This window comes from Asterias rubens, chromosome 6 (genome assembly GCF_902459465.1).
Source record: "Asterias rubens chromosome 6, eAstRub1.3, whole genome shotgun sequence".
In the NCBI taxonomy this organism is placed as follows: Eukaryota; Metazoa; Echinodermata; class Asteroidea; order Forcipulatida; family Asteriidae; genus Asterias; species Asterias rubens.
In genome coordinates this window covers 9,495,238-9,510,885 of record NC_047067.1, presented here as the reverse complement: position 1 = coordinate 9,510,885, position 15,648 = coordinate 9,495,238, and the positions used below count along the sequence as shown (strand labels likewise).

The following is a 15,648-nucleotide window of genomic DNA, read 5'->3' as shown; positions in this document are numbered from 1 at the left end:
CTTGTTGTTCTTTGAATTTACCAATAGCGAATAGTATAAGGAAACAAGGCGCCTTGTTTATAAATGTTTATAAACCGTTGCTGTACCCACAGCTAACACATAGGATTCGAACTGCCTCTAGCAACAGGGCTAGCTCGGTGGTCAGGCGGAAAGACATCTGCTCTACCAATACAAAGGTCTTTGGTTCCAATTCCACATTTGCCTGTGGATTTTTTTCACAGAACTCGGGGAAAGTACGGTGTTTGAAACGCATCGATGTAAAGGGTAAACAAATTATATTGTTTGTTCAAGATGGACTAGTCAGCAATACAAGTGTTACGGCGTACTTCATGAGATGTGCTACTTGAGAGCAATAAGGTTACTAAAGTAAGTAAGGTTTGCGGTGACACCATGAAAGAAATCTCTTTTGTGAGTAGTGGTTGCTCTGATCTGAGATGAGCCATTTTCTGCTCGACTTCTTAATCAATGTGCTCTCTGACCGTGAGTAGTGGCAGCTCCGAGAAGAGTGGTGGCTCTGGGAAGAGCTAGTGTCTGTTCAATGTTTTGACCAGTGTGCTTCACCAGAAGACGGTCTGAGAACACTTGTTCGAAACGTCAAGCAAAAACTGGCTCTTCAAAGAGCCACCACAATTTTTGTATATTAATTGTTGTTCTCTTAATGATGTCCTTTTAATCTTTTTAAAATATTGTATCATAGTTGCAATTCAGTTTTTATGCTGTGATTGCTATTGTCAATAAACCTTTTATCTATCTATCTATCTATCTATCTATCTATCTATCTATCTACTCGCAGGAGAATTCTTACATGGTGTCACTGCAATCCGGACTTACTATCTTTCCACCATGCATATAGCCTTAAGTCTTATCTAACAATAAGAAAACAAAACTATAACATCTATTTTGAATACATAAACTTAAAAGTTTAAAAAACAAAAGGACGTAATTAATTATTTAGTACGATACATAGCAATTTCATTAATGAGCAGCTGATTATGCAATATATTAACTTATGTACTCAAGCTTTACACACCAATTAAAAAGAATCTACACCAAGACTGACAACAATGTATTTACAGGTTAAGTTTTAAGAAAAATTGTGACTTTGCATGAATTATATAATTTCTAAATATTTTCACAACTCAAACAAAAAGAGATGTAAACATGGTTCTACTGCAAACCTCACCTTAATATATTTCCAGTTGTGCCTTAATAACATTTAATTACTACTTGTTGCACCAAACTTTTTAACACTCTGCGTATAAAGGCTTATGAAACGAAAATGTCTTTATGACAAAAAAATTAACTCAAACTGCTTAGTTTTTAAACAAACACATCGTACCTAACAACAACAACAACCCCAAAACGGTTCCTAATTTGTAACGTCAAAACATTTCCAGATACGTAATATTATAGGAATTGGGTTTGAACAAAGATAAATTGACTGCGCCGTACAATCGACCTCCAGAATAACCTTGCCCAGTCAGTTTTCCTTGGTGGCTTTTATGACTTGATATTATATGAATGTACAGTTTATTGATAAATAGCGAAATCTCATTCCTGGTCACTAATATTAGGTGGTATTCAATTTGGCGGCTGCGACAACGACTGTTGTTAAGGGTGTCGCTAAGGACGGCCGATACTTCAACATGATGATGTGGAGATCAAGCTTTAGTCCTAGCCATATATGCCAAATTGGACATGGACTTTCGCTTTAGATGTCTAATTTTAAACCCTTATATAATTAATGAGAGTACCAGTAAAAAAAAACAACTTCAGTCTAAAACTCACAAATTCTATTTTAAAACTATTTCTTAAATTCATTGTATTGCACTAAAGCATTATTTATATACAGGAAAAATTAAACAATCTTTGTATATCAACAGATACAGCATGGCACTTTTCTTGTAATAACCAAACAAAATAAAACAGCATTCTGGGCAGCATTGATTCTGGGTATTCAAACGTTCTTAAAATATATGACTTATTGGTTCTAACACTATCTAATTCCTTTAAGAAAAATTCCATGACAAACAACATTACATTGTAGTCCAGAGATATGTGATTGTCGCAGTACAAGTAATAATCCAAATGCGGATAAGATAGTTTAGTTTTTTTGTACAACTTTTTAGTTTTTCTTTTAATTTTTTTTTATAGATTAGATAATCTTTAAGTTTTAAGGCAGAAGATACACATTATCGACATTGAATTGATGTAGAATGTGCAAGTCTGGTGCAAATTGAAACATTTGGGAAACCTCATGTTCAATACAAGTTTATTCTTCCAAGTGTGAAGAATTTATTTTTTAAAGCGAGTCTAAAATAATGTTCAATTCAATTCATGCAAAGTCTGTATACAGCTGCATACATGGTTTGTAAATTATACAATTATAAATATCATACAATGCAACCTCTAAAAGCTACACATCTCAACAAGCAAGCGTTTTGTAATCACTCTTAACATTAATGGCAACAAAAAACGTTCAGTTTGAAGCATAAAGGAGCTTTTGATAGTATAAAGCATTATGAGAATCATCTAACTTCGGAGTAATGTGATTATGTACAAATATATCAGTTTTGACGCCCACAAATTTGAATCCGAGAGGAGCTTCTCAGATTGTGTATTCCTATTAGGGATTATCATTTCTGCATGGACATAATACTATCTCTGGATTTTTTGTGGGAATCTAAAAAACGTGACTGCCTTTTGAAATGAATTGTTCACATGTTAGTTTTATTGTATAACATCTACATATTACTGCTTACTTCCTCATCTGAAAAATGCCAGGCTTCCTACACTATGGGATTTTGGTTTCTTCCCCATTGAAGAAGTTGTGACTTCTTCACTACCTAACGATGTTTTGGTTTTTTTATCTTGTTCTGACGCGATTCCTTCTTAGTTTTCTTTGAAGATGTTGCGTTTCCTGCACTACCTATTCGTGCGTTGGTCTCTTCCTCCTTTGAAGGAGCTGAGGTTCCTTCATGGCTTGATTGTGCCTTGCTTTCTTCCTCCATGGTAGACGCTTCGCAGTCTTCCTGGTTTGCTATTTTCTTCTTATTCTGACGCGATTCCTTCTTAGTTTTCTTTGAAGATGTTGCGTTTCCTGCACTACCTATTAGTGCGTTGGTCTCTTCCTCCTTTGAAGGAGCTGAGGTTCCTTCATAGCTTGATGGTGCCTTGCTTTCTTCCTCCATGGTAGATGCTTCGAGATCTTCCCAGTTTGATGGTGCCTGGTTTTCTTCCTCCTTCGAAGAGGCTTCGGTCCCATCCCGGCTAAATGGTGCCTTGCTTTCTTCCTCCATTGTACATGCTTCGCTATCTTCCAAGCTCAACGGTGCCTTTTTTTCTTCCTCCTTCAAAGCGGCTTCGGTCCCATCCCAGCTAAATGGTGCCGTGCTTTCTTCCTCCTTCAAAGAGGCTTCGGTCTCATCCCGGCTAAATGGTGCCTTGTTCTCTTCCTCCATTGAAGATGCTTCGGTCCCATCCCGGCTTAATGGTGCCTTGCTTTCTTCCTCCATTGAAGATGCTTCGGTCCCACCCCGGCTAAATGGTGCCTTGCTTTCTTCCTCCATTGAAGATGCTTCGGTCCCATACCGGCTAAATGGTGCCTTGTTCTCTTCCTCCATTGAAGATGCTTCGGTTCTTTCCAAGCTTGATGATTCCTTTCCTCCTGGCGGTGCTTTTGTTTCTATTTTCTCAAACCTTTCATCTGGGTATATGTTTCGGAAGGTTAGATTGATGCGCAAAGTCTTTGGCTTGGACTCTTTGGGAACTTGATGCTAAATTTTACAAACAGAAAATAGCACAGTTCACATCAACGTAGTGGCAATATTGAGTTCCAAACAAGTCAATTAATAAATCTTAAAATACTGTGAGATGCTCTTTTAAGAGAGTCAGCACTGCATGTATGAAACGTTTAGGTTTGGGTGGAAATGGCTTCAAGATGTCAATCTTTCTCATAGATGAGCGGTTTTTTATTTTTGGCTGAAAAAAATTGCATGGAGAGGTGCATTTTTTACTAGAATCTATTTCTACCTTTATACAAATTTAGCCGATAAAACCTAAATATTTAAGTTATTACCTTTTTATAGCCGACTAAACATCACAGATACCGGCTAAATTTGCATTAAAGACAATGGACACTATTGATAATTGTCAAAGACTAGTCTTCAAAGTTGGTGTTTCTCAACATATGTATAAAATAACACACCTGTACAAATTTGAGCTCAATCGGTCGTTGAAGTTGCGAGATGTTAATGAAAGAAAAATAACACCCTTGTCACACGAAGTTGTGTGCTTTCAGATGCTTGATTTCAAGACCTCAAATTCTAAATCCAAGGTCTCAAAATCAAATTCGTGGAAAATTACCTCTTTCTCTAAAACTACATTACTTAAGAGGGAGCCGTTTCTACCGATGTTTTATACTATCAACCTCTCCCCATTACTTGCTACCAAGACAGGTTTTGTGCTGCTAAGTATTTTTAGTAATTACCAATAGTGTCCACTGCCTTTAAGGTGGTAAGAATTCAAGTAAAAAATGCACCTCTCTGTGCATTTTTTCAGCCAAAAGTAAAAAAGTGCTCATCTATAAGAAAGATATAGTATTCGACCCCTTGAAGCCAAATTCCACCCAAACCTATATGTTTCATACATTTATTGCTGATTTTATCAGCAAAAAGACAATCAACCAAACAAATTTGTTTACTTGTATACAACCCTTCGCATTGCCTCAAACGAAGTTGATTTTAAACTTAACTCAAATGTACTAAATATAAACTTATAAGAAGACACATACAAAGAGGGAACTAAATACGGAATCTAAAAAAAGACTGCTCACCTGCCAATCATCCTGTGTATGTTTGGACATAATGAGAAAGGAACCATGCGTAAGGGGTACCTTCAGCTTCTCACAGTTGGTATAGTCCCTTGATCTTCTATCCTGAAAATAGAAGAATTACCAAAAAATTAAAAGGCAGAGAAAAATGCGGGTACTTATCAGAAAAAAAAAATACTCATGTGGGTTTAACCCCAATAAATTGTTTCAATCATCCTGAGATATATTTATTTGTAATTTTTTTTTTTTTTTTGTAGTCATGTTTAGCGACGAAAGCTCTGTGTTTTGTCCTGCAAGGTAAGGTGTGTGGAGCATCAAGTATGAGACCTTTTCCTGATGATAACACCATTTAATGCTTTACCAAAATGCTTTATTGCTGTGTCACAATATGCTGCCAATCATACCAGGAATACCGGGGCAAACCCGCTCTCTTTTACAATAAGTGCTCAGCCATCGATTTTACAAAACTCTTCCTAACTTAAGACTAATCTTACAACTTAGGACGAGTCCCAACCCTGCACTGTAGCATGCAGACCTTAAGATTAATCCTAAGTTAGGACGAGCAACTCGAGATAGACGAGTCCTAACTCTTTGTGAATTCGGCGTCTGGGTTCTTTTAAATGCCTTACAAAACAAACGGGACCAACAGCCTTACATTCCATCTTGAGGACGCAGAAATAGTGGTTAGCGTCTTGTTAAAGGACACGAGACACTCTCCTGATCAGAAACACCAGAGCTTGAGTTCTGCGTTCTTATCCGCTCGGCCAAGACACGCCACTTCCAAAACACCATACAAAGCTTTTAAATCTTACATGGGTAATGTGGCCGAGCAAATAAGAGCACTGAACTCGAGCTCTGCTGTTTCTGTTCAGTAGAGAGAGAGAGTGGGTTTGAGTCCCAGTCAAGACATTTGTGTCCCCGAGCAAGACACTTGCTTGTGTCCACCCAGGGGTAAATGGGTACATGTGAGAGCAGAGATGGTTCTTGTGATTTAATAGCTAAGTAGTGCATGTTTGTTGCACAGGCTGTATACTCCCCAGGGAGCTGAGATGGCTTAAGGAATGAATTAAATGACCCAGTAACCAGGGGTAATGGGGTAATGATGTTGGAGGACTTTAAGAAGCCCTTCGTGTGTAAAAAGTGCGATATAAAAACTGATTATTATTATCATAAAGTAAATATTATCAATGATACCAATGGTTTCTTGCGCATTTCAAACATCCTTTCCTCTCCCAGTGAAAGTGAAGCAATAGTTGGTTGATCTCTCAGTCCGTATTCATCATCACTGTGCCATGCCACTCCGTCGTGTTGATTACGATACTTATTGCACAGCACCGAGTTGAACGTCATCCCCGCTTTAGCCTCAATTCTTTTTCTGACTTCAAGAAGTTCATGGGGCCACTGTACATATAGACGAAACATTAAGTACTTGAATTGTAGACCATATGGGTGAGGAAATAGAATTAGCTGTTTGCAAACTGCAATATCAACTCAAATTACCTATGCTATAAACAAAAACAAAAGTTATTGGCGTAACGTTTTGGGGTCCTAGCAGAGGCTATCTCGAAAGACAAATTCATCTCAATAAACAATCACATTTCAGCTTTTAAGCTGAATTGATTTCTTACGATTCCCGAGAAAGTTATTTATTAAAATAAATAACTTTCTTGTGAATCGTAAGAAATTTTTGGAAATATGTCTCTTGTTCAACTATTTTGTTCATTTTGCAGCCCCAGAAATTGTTTTTTCTGAATCTAAGTATTGTCATTGAGAAATTTGTAAGCTATTAAACAATTTTTTTATTGAAATTAGAAAACATTAAAAAAAATCCAGTCTTAATGGCTTGATATTAAATCTTTGAGTCTTCAGGGCTGTGGATTACAGAAATAAAATCTGATAATCTGTGAAGATTGAATTTCATGTTGAGATCAAGTTGATAAAAACTCAAGTGAAATTCACCAACATAAATAAGTCTGCATAGTCGCATTTCAATTAATCTTGACTTCACTACTTGTATCAACTATTTTTAAAACCAAAGATTGTGGGTCTCTGTAGACCTGTGGTAAACATCAGGTTGAAGTGTAAAGTATGCATCGTAATAGACGCCACTGCAGTATAAGCAACTATTTTGATGCATAAAGATATATTAGAGCAGACAATATCAAGTTGGGCTTGGCGACTAGTGAAATTCAATACCATGACTAGTGCGCTTTGATTAGTGGCACTGCGTCACTATCCCAGTCAGGACTACTTTTTTTGAGTAGTTTGTGGAGGTGAGGTTAACAGGATTGTTGAAAAACGGTAGTCGCAACTAGACATAGCAGTCAAAAGTTGCAATTTCGACACAAGTCACACAAGTCACACATGCTACCCTCGCCTAAAGGCACTGGACACGTTTGGTAATTGTCAAAGACCAGTATTCTCACTTCAGACTTGGTGCTCCCAACATATGCATAAAATAACAAATCTGTGGCAATTTGGGCTCAATTGGTCATCGAAGTTGCAAGAAAATAATGAAAGAGTAAACACTCATTTGAGTGCTTTCATCAGATGCCTGAGAAAGGCTTCAGGCCTGCAGTCTTTTACAGATTCAAACATTTTTATTGAGAAATTTAGAGTCGTTCTTCGCAATGCTTTACACTATCATTGAATATGACTGTGTCGTCACAAAAGACACATACAATTCAGAAGGGTGCGGGCATCACTTGACCTTAAAAAAAACATGGCGGCACCCATACGATTTAGGCATCATAGTATAGATGAAATGAAATCTCTCAAATGCTTGTTGCCAAGCAAGTTTTTACGCTAACATATTTTTTGAGTAATTACCAAACCTGTCCAGTGCCTTTAAAATGAATCTTAGAGCTTTGCAAAATTTGATACAGCTTATCAGTTTTTCGGTTTCTATAAAAACCTCTTCAAAAAAATATAAAAAAAGTATAAAATAATGCATTTAAGGAACCTACTTTCTGATTGGCTTTCATTTGGACTTTGGAGTATGCGTATGGATGCTCTCCATACCAGCATACCTGACGAGGTTCTTTGTAATCATCCCCTGAAGAGCAATCAATAAAAAAAAATTGATTAGAATTATGAGTAAAAAATATCAGAAACTCAGGGAATAACACCATTTTGCACTATTGACCCAATGCACCTGACGTCATCATAAGAATAATCTTGGATGTGCCACATTGGTGGGCAATGTTTCATCATGCGTTATTCAGTGAAGTGCGCATCTTGGCGACGCAGCATTTACACGCAAACCCATTCCCCACCAAAATGGTGAGCGTGGCACAGTCGCCACGTGTGACATGTGTGCAAGGGGTCAATAGGCTCTGCAACAAAACTAATAGGGTAGCCACTTAATAGCATTTAACATACAAACACACAAAATGTTTTTGAGTTGAAATACGGTTAATGCTTATAATAAATGGCAGTAACAACTTCAGAGTGTCCTGATTTGGTTGCGGTCAGTTGACCAACTGACGTGAATGCACCTGTAAGCACCTACTGTACAAAGCTGAGCAAAGGGTACTAAAATAGATGCTCGAAATCTCCCTTCTCCGAGGGTTAATGTGTTATCCCTGGTTCAAGACCTTGGTCTTTTTTTTGTGTACAAAAGACGTTTATGGGAGATATATTGCCAGCCATTGTTATTATGTACATTGTAATTGGCATAATGGAGGTACAAGTGTATGTTTGACATTCCAGCATACCATGGCTAATTATCGACACAATAATTAACTCACCCCAGACCAAAGTCAACAAGTAGATGATTAGCAATAACAATACTAATAACGGACGAATGGATACTACGCCAGTATCTGCCTTATTTAATGAGAAATTAAGACAACACACACACAATGCTTGGTCAGTGGACCCGTCTTTATCCGCAAGGATAAAGACAGGTACCTGTTGCTCAGATCCAGTTATTCCAATGGATACAATGATATCATTGGATAAACGTGCAGTGACATGAGCTTTCCATAGATGCCCAAACAGTATAGAATTTGACTGTGTATCTCTACGTGAAATGAATGTAGGTCAAAGGCGAATGTAAACGCCGGCTGGACAGGCCTCTCTCTCTCAGTATTCACAAGCCTCGAAGTGTGACGTCAGATGTTCAGGCTAGGTTAGGACAAATAAAAAGCAATGGTCATGATGACTTGTATTAAAACACTCACCATATCTGTTCGTATTTGTTTGCTGATACCAGTCAATTTCCTTATCGAGAATCTCAAAGATTCGATCAGCTTCCTCTTTTGTTAAGAAGTCAAACATCAGTTCCACCCTTCAACAAATGAACAATGTTCAAAGTCAAACCAATTTCAAATGTAAAACATGCTGAGCAATGCAACTACTTTCTTATTGCACTATTGGTAATTACTCAAAATAATTATTAGCATTACTTGGTAACGAGTAATGGGGAGAGGTTCCCTTTGAAGTGACGTAGTTTTCGAGAAAGAAGTAATTTTCCAAGAATTTGATTTCACGACCTCAGAATTAGATTTTGAGGTCTCGAAATCAAGCATCTGAAAGCACACAACTTTGTGTGACAAGGGTGTCTTTTCTTTCATAGGTATATCGCAACTTCGATGACCAATTGAACTCAAATTTTCACAGGTTTATTAGTTTATGCATATGTTGAGATACACCAAGTGAGAAGAATGGTTTTTGACAATTACCAATAGTGTCGAGGGTCTTTAAAATTAAAGTGCTTTCATTTAAAATTTTAGAGGATAACACACCAAGAAAATAAAATTAGCTGTTGCAAAAGTGCTTGCCAACCAAAAGGACCTGTAAATGCAAAAAATAGTAAATGCCTGGATGTTTTGACCCTAACAGTGTCTTACCTTTTTAGCCTAAGAGAAAGACTCTGCTAGGGTCGAAACGTCAGGCCATTAACTATTTTTTTGTAGGATAATGAAACTTTACAAATATTTTGTTTGTGGTTGCAAGTGATCCTATCAACAAGTAACAGCCATCTCTTTTGTTTAAAAATAAATAAACTATCACTAAATCGTCATGACAATGCAGTGTTTATGAACCTCAAGTCATACTGACTAATTTCATTTAATTTCATTTCATTAATTGATTCTGGTTGTGAAGCCAAGGGCTCTCAGAAAAGCAAACTTAATCACTAAACTAGCCAAGAACCCAAATGGAGAGAAGACAATAAAGTACAGTTTTTAGATCTGGAAGGAAAACCCCTGAGAATGATTAATCCGGGGAAAACCCACGCAATCAGGTAGGGACTTAAAACCATATATCCATATAATGCCCCGGCATGATTCAAACCGGGGGTCCCAGAGAAGGAAGGCAAGGAAAGATACCACTACGCCAAAGTGATCGCAAAAATTTGCTGTTTTTATTCACTGTGGACTCAATAATTATTTAACAAAAAATCAAACAAAGATTTTACTTACACAGACTGCCCTGATGGTCCTTCACTAAGGATATGCCTTCCGTTTTCCCTGCATAAAATAATTTAAGCAAAAATTGTTTATGAATAATGATAAATCACACGATAAATCATAATGCAATGAAGCAAAATATTTTAGAAGACAACTGGTCCAAGACCCTAATGCGTCAGTGGTCCTTGTTTGTACAACAAACGGGCATCTATAGGTTAGAAATTGGGGCTAACACAATTATCCCCGTGAAAAAAAACAGAGACTTTGAGTATGCAACCACGGCCCAATTTCATAGAGCTGCTAAGCAGACAAATTTTCTTAGTATGAAACTTCTTCTTCGATAAAAACAAGATTACCAACCGAATTTCCATTTGTTGCATATACTGCTTGTTACTGGTATTCAGCTGTTGTTTACTGATCCTGAAAATCACGTGGAAATTCGGTTGGTAATCCTGTTTGCATCAAGGAAGAAATTTCATGCTAAGCAAATTTTTGTGCTTAGCAGCTCTATGAAATTGGGCCCAGGTATCCTTTGATGTACGGGGAAAACAAAGTGCAACACACTACCGATGCACAATGTGATGTCTGGAGGGTGTTAACATCACACACTGTTGACATCATACCCAAACAAAAACTGGTTCCGGTGTGTTTACACGGTCAGCCATTTTGTGGAGTCAAAATTTTTAATTAAAAAAAATGGCCGATTGTGTTAGTTCGCGACGTAAACAAGTAAAACCATGCAATTTCGAGGGCATGTTTGTGTGGATCATTATATTCTACTTAAATTATCTATCTTACCATGCATTTCATAACAAACGGTTTCAAACGCTTTTCAAAGATCAACTCGCCCGATCCAAGGCAAAGAGCCCTTTTAAAGAGGCAGCACTTTACTTGGATTTGATTTTGAATGGAGCAGAAAAAACAACAGTTTACTTACACTATCACTCTCTCTTTAGCCTTTGTAGGTATTACGATGTGTTCAGTAGGTGTCTCATATGTAAACTGAGGTCTGTCAGTAAATTGCCGAGGTCCCCTTCCTCTTCTGCCAAACTGCACCTGCTGTGGAACACCGCATCGTTTAGTAGACTTAGACTGCTGATTATAACCTCCTCCTCTGGCAGAGTTTGGTCTCCTCTGGTCGTCATTCCATACTCCACCAGGTTTGGGATGCTGGTTGTCAGCATTCTTTGCTCCACGGAAACGGGGAGGCTGCTCATCATTCCATACTCCACTAGATTTGGGATGCTGGTTGTCAGCATTCTTTGCTCCACGGAAACGGGGAGGCTGCTCATCATACTTCCTACCTCTATCGGACTGATCTTGCTGCCAAATACCCCTTCCTCTACCTCTGCCTCTACCAGATTGCGTCTGTTGCTTATGACCCCCTCCTCTACCATGCGTTTGTTGCTCATGACCACCTCCTCTATCATGCGTTTGTTGCTCATGACCACCTCCTCTATCATGTGTCTGTTGCTCATGACCCCCTCCTCTACCAGATTGCGTCTGTTGCTTATGACCCCCTCCTCTACCATGCGTTTGTTGCTCATGACCACCTCCTCTATCATGCGTTTGTTGCTCATGACCACCTCCTCTATCATGTGTCTGTTGCTCATGACCCCCTCCTCTACCAGATTGCGTCTGTTGCTTATGACCCCCTCCTCTACCATGCGTTTGTTGCTCATGACCCCCTCCTCTACCATGCGTTTGTTGCTCATGACCCCCTCCTCTATCATGCGTCTGTTGCTCATGACCCCCTCCTCTACCAGTTTGCGTCTGTTGCTCCTGACCACCTCTTCTACCAGATTGGGGCTGTTGGTCCCTTCCTGAAGAGGGCTGGTGTCCCAGATCCCCTCCTCTACCAGATCGCTGCTGGTTATAATCCTCTCTGCTAGAGCTACCAGATTGGTGGGGCTGCTTTGGGCCGATTCTGCTACCAGTAGAACCACCTCGTCCTTGTGATGTTACTGACGCGGTTTGCCAGCTGGCTCCCTGGATCCGACTTTGTTTACGCTTATTCTTACTACTATCATAAAACTGCACAAACAGATAAAAATGGAGTAATGCTATGTAAAGGGTTATTGTTTGGTAATGACTCTGAACATGAATGGCAATAAAAACTTACGTGGTAAGAAGTTAAACAGCTTTAAATAGTATAATGCATTTTGAGAAATATTTCACCTCGAAGTACAGTCTCATTATAAAGAGCACTATTAAGAAGAGGTTCTGCATACATAGGCCTATATTAAGTATCCAGAATCTCATTTCAAATTTTATGTTTCTTTGCTTTGCTGTCCTCTTACAACAAGATTCCTATTACAAAAGATGCAATTTGGCCAGTCCAAGCGATCTTGTTTGAATGAGAATACTGTATACTACGGTTTTTGAATAAGATAATATCACCTTTCAAATTTTGCAGATTTGCAGCCTGATGCCCAGTTCCATTTCTTTGTGTGCAAGAATAGCGTCATAGGTTTATAAAGTGCAGCCAGGGGAAAAACGGAGCCAAAATAACAAAAGAAAAAATTTAGGAAAGGGGAAATAAGAAAAAATGGATGTCTCATGAATGCAGAAAGTTCTCAGACCTACTCAAAATATGAATGACATTGAGGGATTTTATTTACTGCAACCCTGAAGAGAAAAACTCACTCTTTCAAGTGGTGGAAAATCTTCATCCTTCTTGGCTTGATACTGTTGAGATTCTGATGAAGAGGCCATCTTCAACTTCACTGATTTTTAAAAACCTGAAACTTGACAATTTTAGTGAGAATTAAGACAATGTCCACAGATTTACATTAAACTTACACCGTTTGAAGATGATGATAGTAGAAAGCGTACCTTAAAATATTAGTTGCTGAGGTGCTGTAGTTTTGGAGAAATTAGTAAAACAATGTCATGAAAACACGTTTTTACATCCTAAAATAATTTTCGTCTCATGATCACGAAGACGAAACTTTTTTTTTTACATTGTTTTACTCATTTCTCAAAAACTACAGCACCTCAGCACGTAATATTTTCAGGGAAGCTTTCTACTATCATTATCTTCAAACTGTGTAAGGTAAGTGTAAATCTGTAGACATTGTGTTTTTTGTCCTACAAAAGGAAAATGGACCCTTTAAATTCAAGTCCCATAATGTTATCATTATTAAATATGTTGCAACAAACATGTAACGGTTCACAGATGTACTGATATAGGCCTACAGTTGTTTGGAGATAATAGAAGAATGAACCTCATAGTTCTAGCATCAAAGACCAGTGCCTACTCTATGGTTCTAGGACTAGGACTATACCGTTCAGTGTTGGTTATCTATTTAAGACAGGGCTGGGAGGGGGGTTGGTGCTGGTAAAAACCTTTAACATTTGTAAGGCAATTGTTACATTGTAGAAGACATTGGGGCAGTTGTCCGAAGTGGTAACATACACAAAACAAATCATACCAGTATCTAGTTAATGTAAACCCTCTTCCTTCTTCTCTGGGAAAGAGGAGAAAGTTATCGCAACTAACCAGTACCACAACCAGGTAGGCCGGGCCTGTAAACCCCTGTATGCTTCAGTTTTGAAAAGGCAATGTCACCAATTAGGCCTAGTGGAACATTTCAAGGGGAGAGGGCAATTAAGATGATATGGAGGCAATCGCCTTGCCCGTGTTGCCTCCACGTGAGGTATCCGACACTATCGACCCCGACCTGACCAGGAGTGACATGGTTGAAATTAACATGCTCATTATTTTGTGCACACATTAAATCAGTTTCTAATCTATCTAGATTCAGACTATCGTACAGCATCATATGTCATCAACCCTCATATGTTTTCAAACTCATTCCCGTTTACTACGAGACTGTGCAAGCTCCACCGGTGACAGAAGCTCTGCTGTTTACTCACGGTCTGTATTTTTGTCAGGCTTAATCATGCTGAGAATAAAGTTTCCTGTCGAAGGTTATGCTCAAACATGTATAAAATGATGATTTTTTGGTATAAATCACTAGTGCATTATTATGCCAACAATTAAATGAGTCTAAGAAACCTCTAAATTTCAAAACAAAATTATCATCTGCTAGATTGAGTTTCATTCTCCTTAAGTCACTAGATAGATCACATGATGTTGTTGCTATTAGGGATTCTACGGTGTGCCAATATGGGGGAAAAATTAAAACATTTTAAGTGAAAATGAAAAAAAACATATTTTTTTTCATTTACCGCAGACAGTAATAAATTCTGATAAATGTAATAAATAATATGTCTACATTAGAGAGACAATACAACAGATTGGTTTCTTAGTTATGAAACCAAACATTGCTGGTCTGAAATTGGGGGAAAACGGATTGTTTTGAAGTGTTTGTGCTTCAAGGGGTTGGGGTGTTTTACTGTCATGCCTTGCGATATCTCCGGATTCTAACCAAGTAGCCATATGTCTTGGGACAAAAATGTAATTAAGTTTGTCTAATAGTAATTGAATGAGCTTTTTTATTTATTTTGCATGCCATGCTAGCTTCTGAATATTCAATAAAATACCAACCAATGAAAGGTTTGAAAACATATAACGTCGCTCCAATGCAGTACATGCATTGGAACTGTAAATAGTGGATTATCTCTCCCAACAGAAAAACAAAACTTTTAAGATTTCAACACACGATTAAGTGTAAGTGTCATTGTAAACAAGTTGGATAGATGATTTTTTTTTTAAATCGTTTAGTTTTTGATTGTGAACAATTTTCCTGTTATCCTACTGAAAACACATGACACCAGGATATATCTTTTATAAAGGGATGTGTTGTTTTGTTTACTGATTGTCACACGTACGCCACGTAGCCTACCATTACTTTGTTTTAAGTAAAAGTTAAAATATTCTTTGTAAGATTCACCAACTGAACTAGGGCACGACGTGTCAGGTTCCCATATTAGTGTTACTGTAACGATAAATAACATTTTGAATTGGAAGTGGACTAAAAAATGTGCAAAATACAAACTTACCAGGCTTCAAATTGTCGTTGTTGCGCCACACTTTAGATCGTTGTTTCTGTCTAGGGGAATTTCCCTCATTGTGAAAGAAGAACGGCTGTGTCCGAAACGGCGACTTCGGCTACAGCTACGGCTAGATCGCGCGCGTCTGCTATTCTTCAACACTGGTAGACGCACTGATCTAGACGTAGCTGTAGCCGAAGTCGTCGTTTCGGACACGGCCTTCGGCCGACAGGTGTACCGCCCTCACTCGACACATTATTTTTAGGTGCCTTTTCGTGCGCATCTGATGAAGAAGTATCCGAAGTAAATAATAGTGCGCATGGCACTTTTACTAAACATTACCCATTCCATCCAGTATTATTATGGGTGTAGGTCGATTAAAGTCTTTAAAACGGTCAATCCCTTTATTTTGCCCTTTTTCGTTGTTGTACATCCCAACGACAT

At 38.2% G+C, this 15,648-nt stretch overlaps 1 protein-coding gene across 4 annotated transcripts; it reads right to left on the bottom strand.

Annotated features, from left to right (window-relative positions):
* Positions 1 to 787: 787 nt before the first annotated feature.
* Positions 788 to 15,290, bottom strand: LOC117291528. 4 transcript variants are annotated; one of them, XM_033773304.1, is made up of 10 exons: positions 15,214 to 15,290; positions 12,892 to 12,986; positions 11,183 to 12,279; positions 10,258 to 10,305; positions 9,016 to 9,122; positions 7,798 to 7,886; positions 6,026 to 6,232; positions 4,835 to 4,936; positions 3,606 to 3,776; positions 788 to 3,551 (listed from the first exon to the last, which is right to left on the bottom strand). In XM_033773304.1, the coding sequence occupies exons 2-10, from the start codon at positions 12,958 to 12,960 to the stop codon at positions 2,847 to 2,849; spliced, it is 2,595 nt and encodes an 864-aa protein (XP_033629195.1). In that variant the 5' UTR covers positions 12,961 to 12,986; positions 15,214 to 15,290; the 3' UTR covers positions 788 to 2,846. The 4 variants fall into 4 exon arrangements, with proteins under 4 accessions (XP_033629195.1, XP_033629196.1, XP_033629193.1 ...); XM_033773305.1 differs by having other exon boundaries at positions 788 to 3,497; XM_033773302.1 differs by having other exon boundaries at positions 788 to 3,776.
* Positions 15,291 to 15,648: the final 358 nt, after the last annotated feature.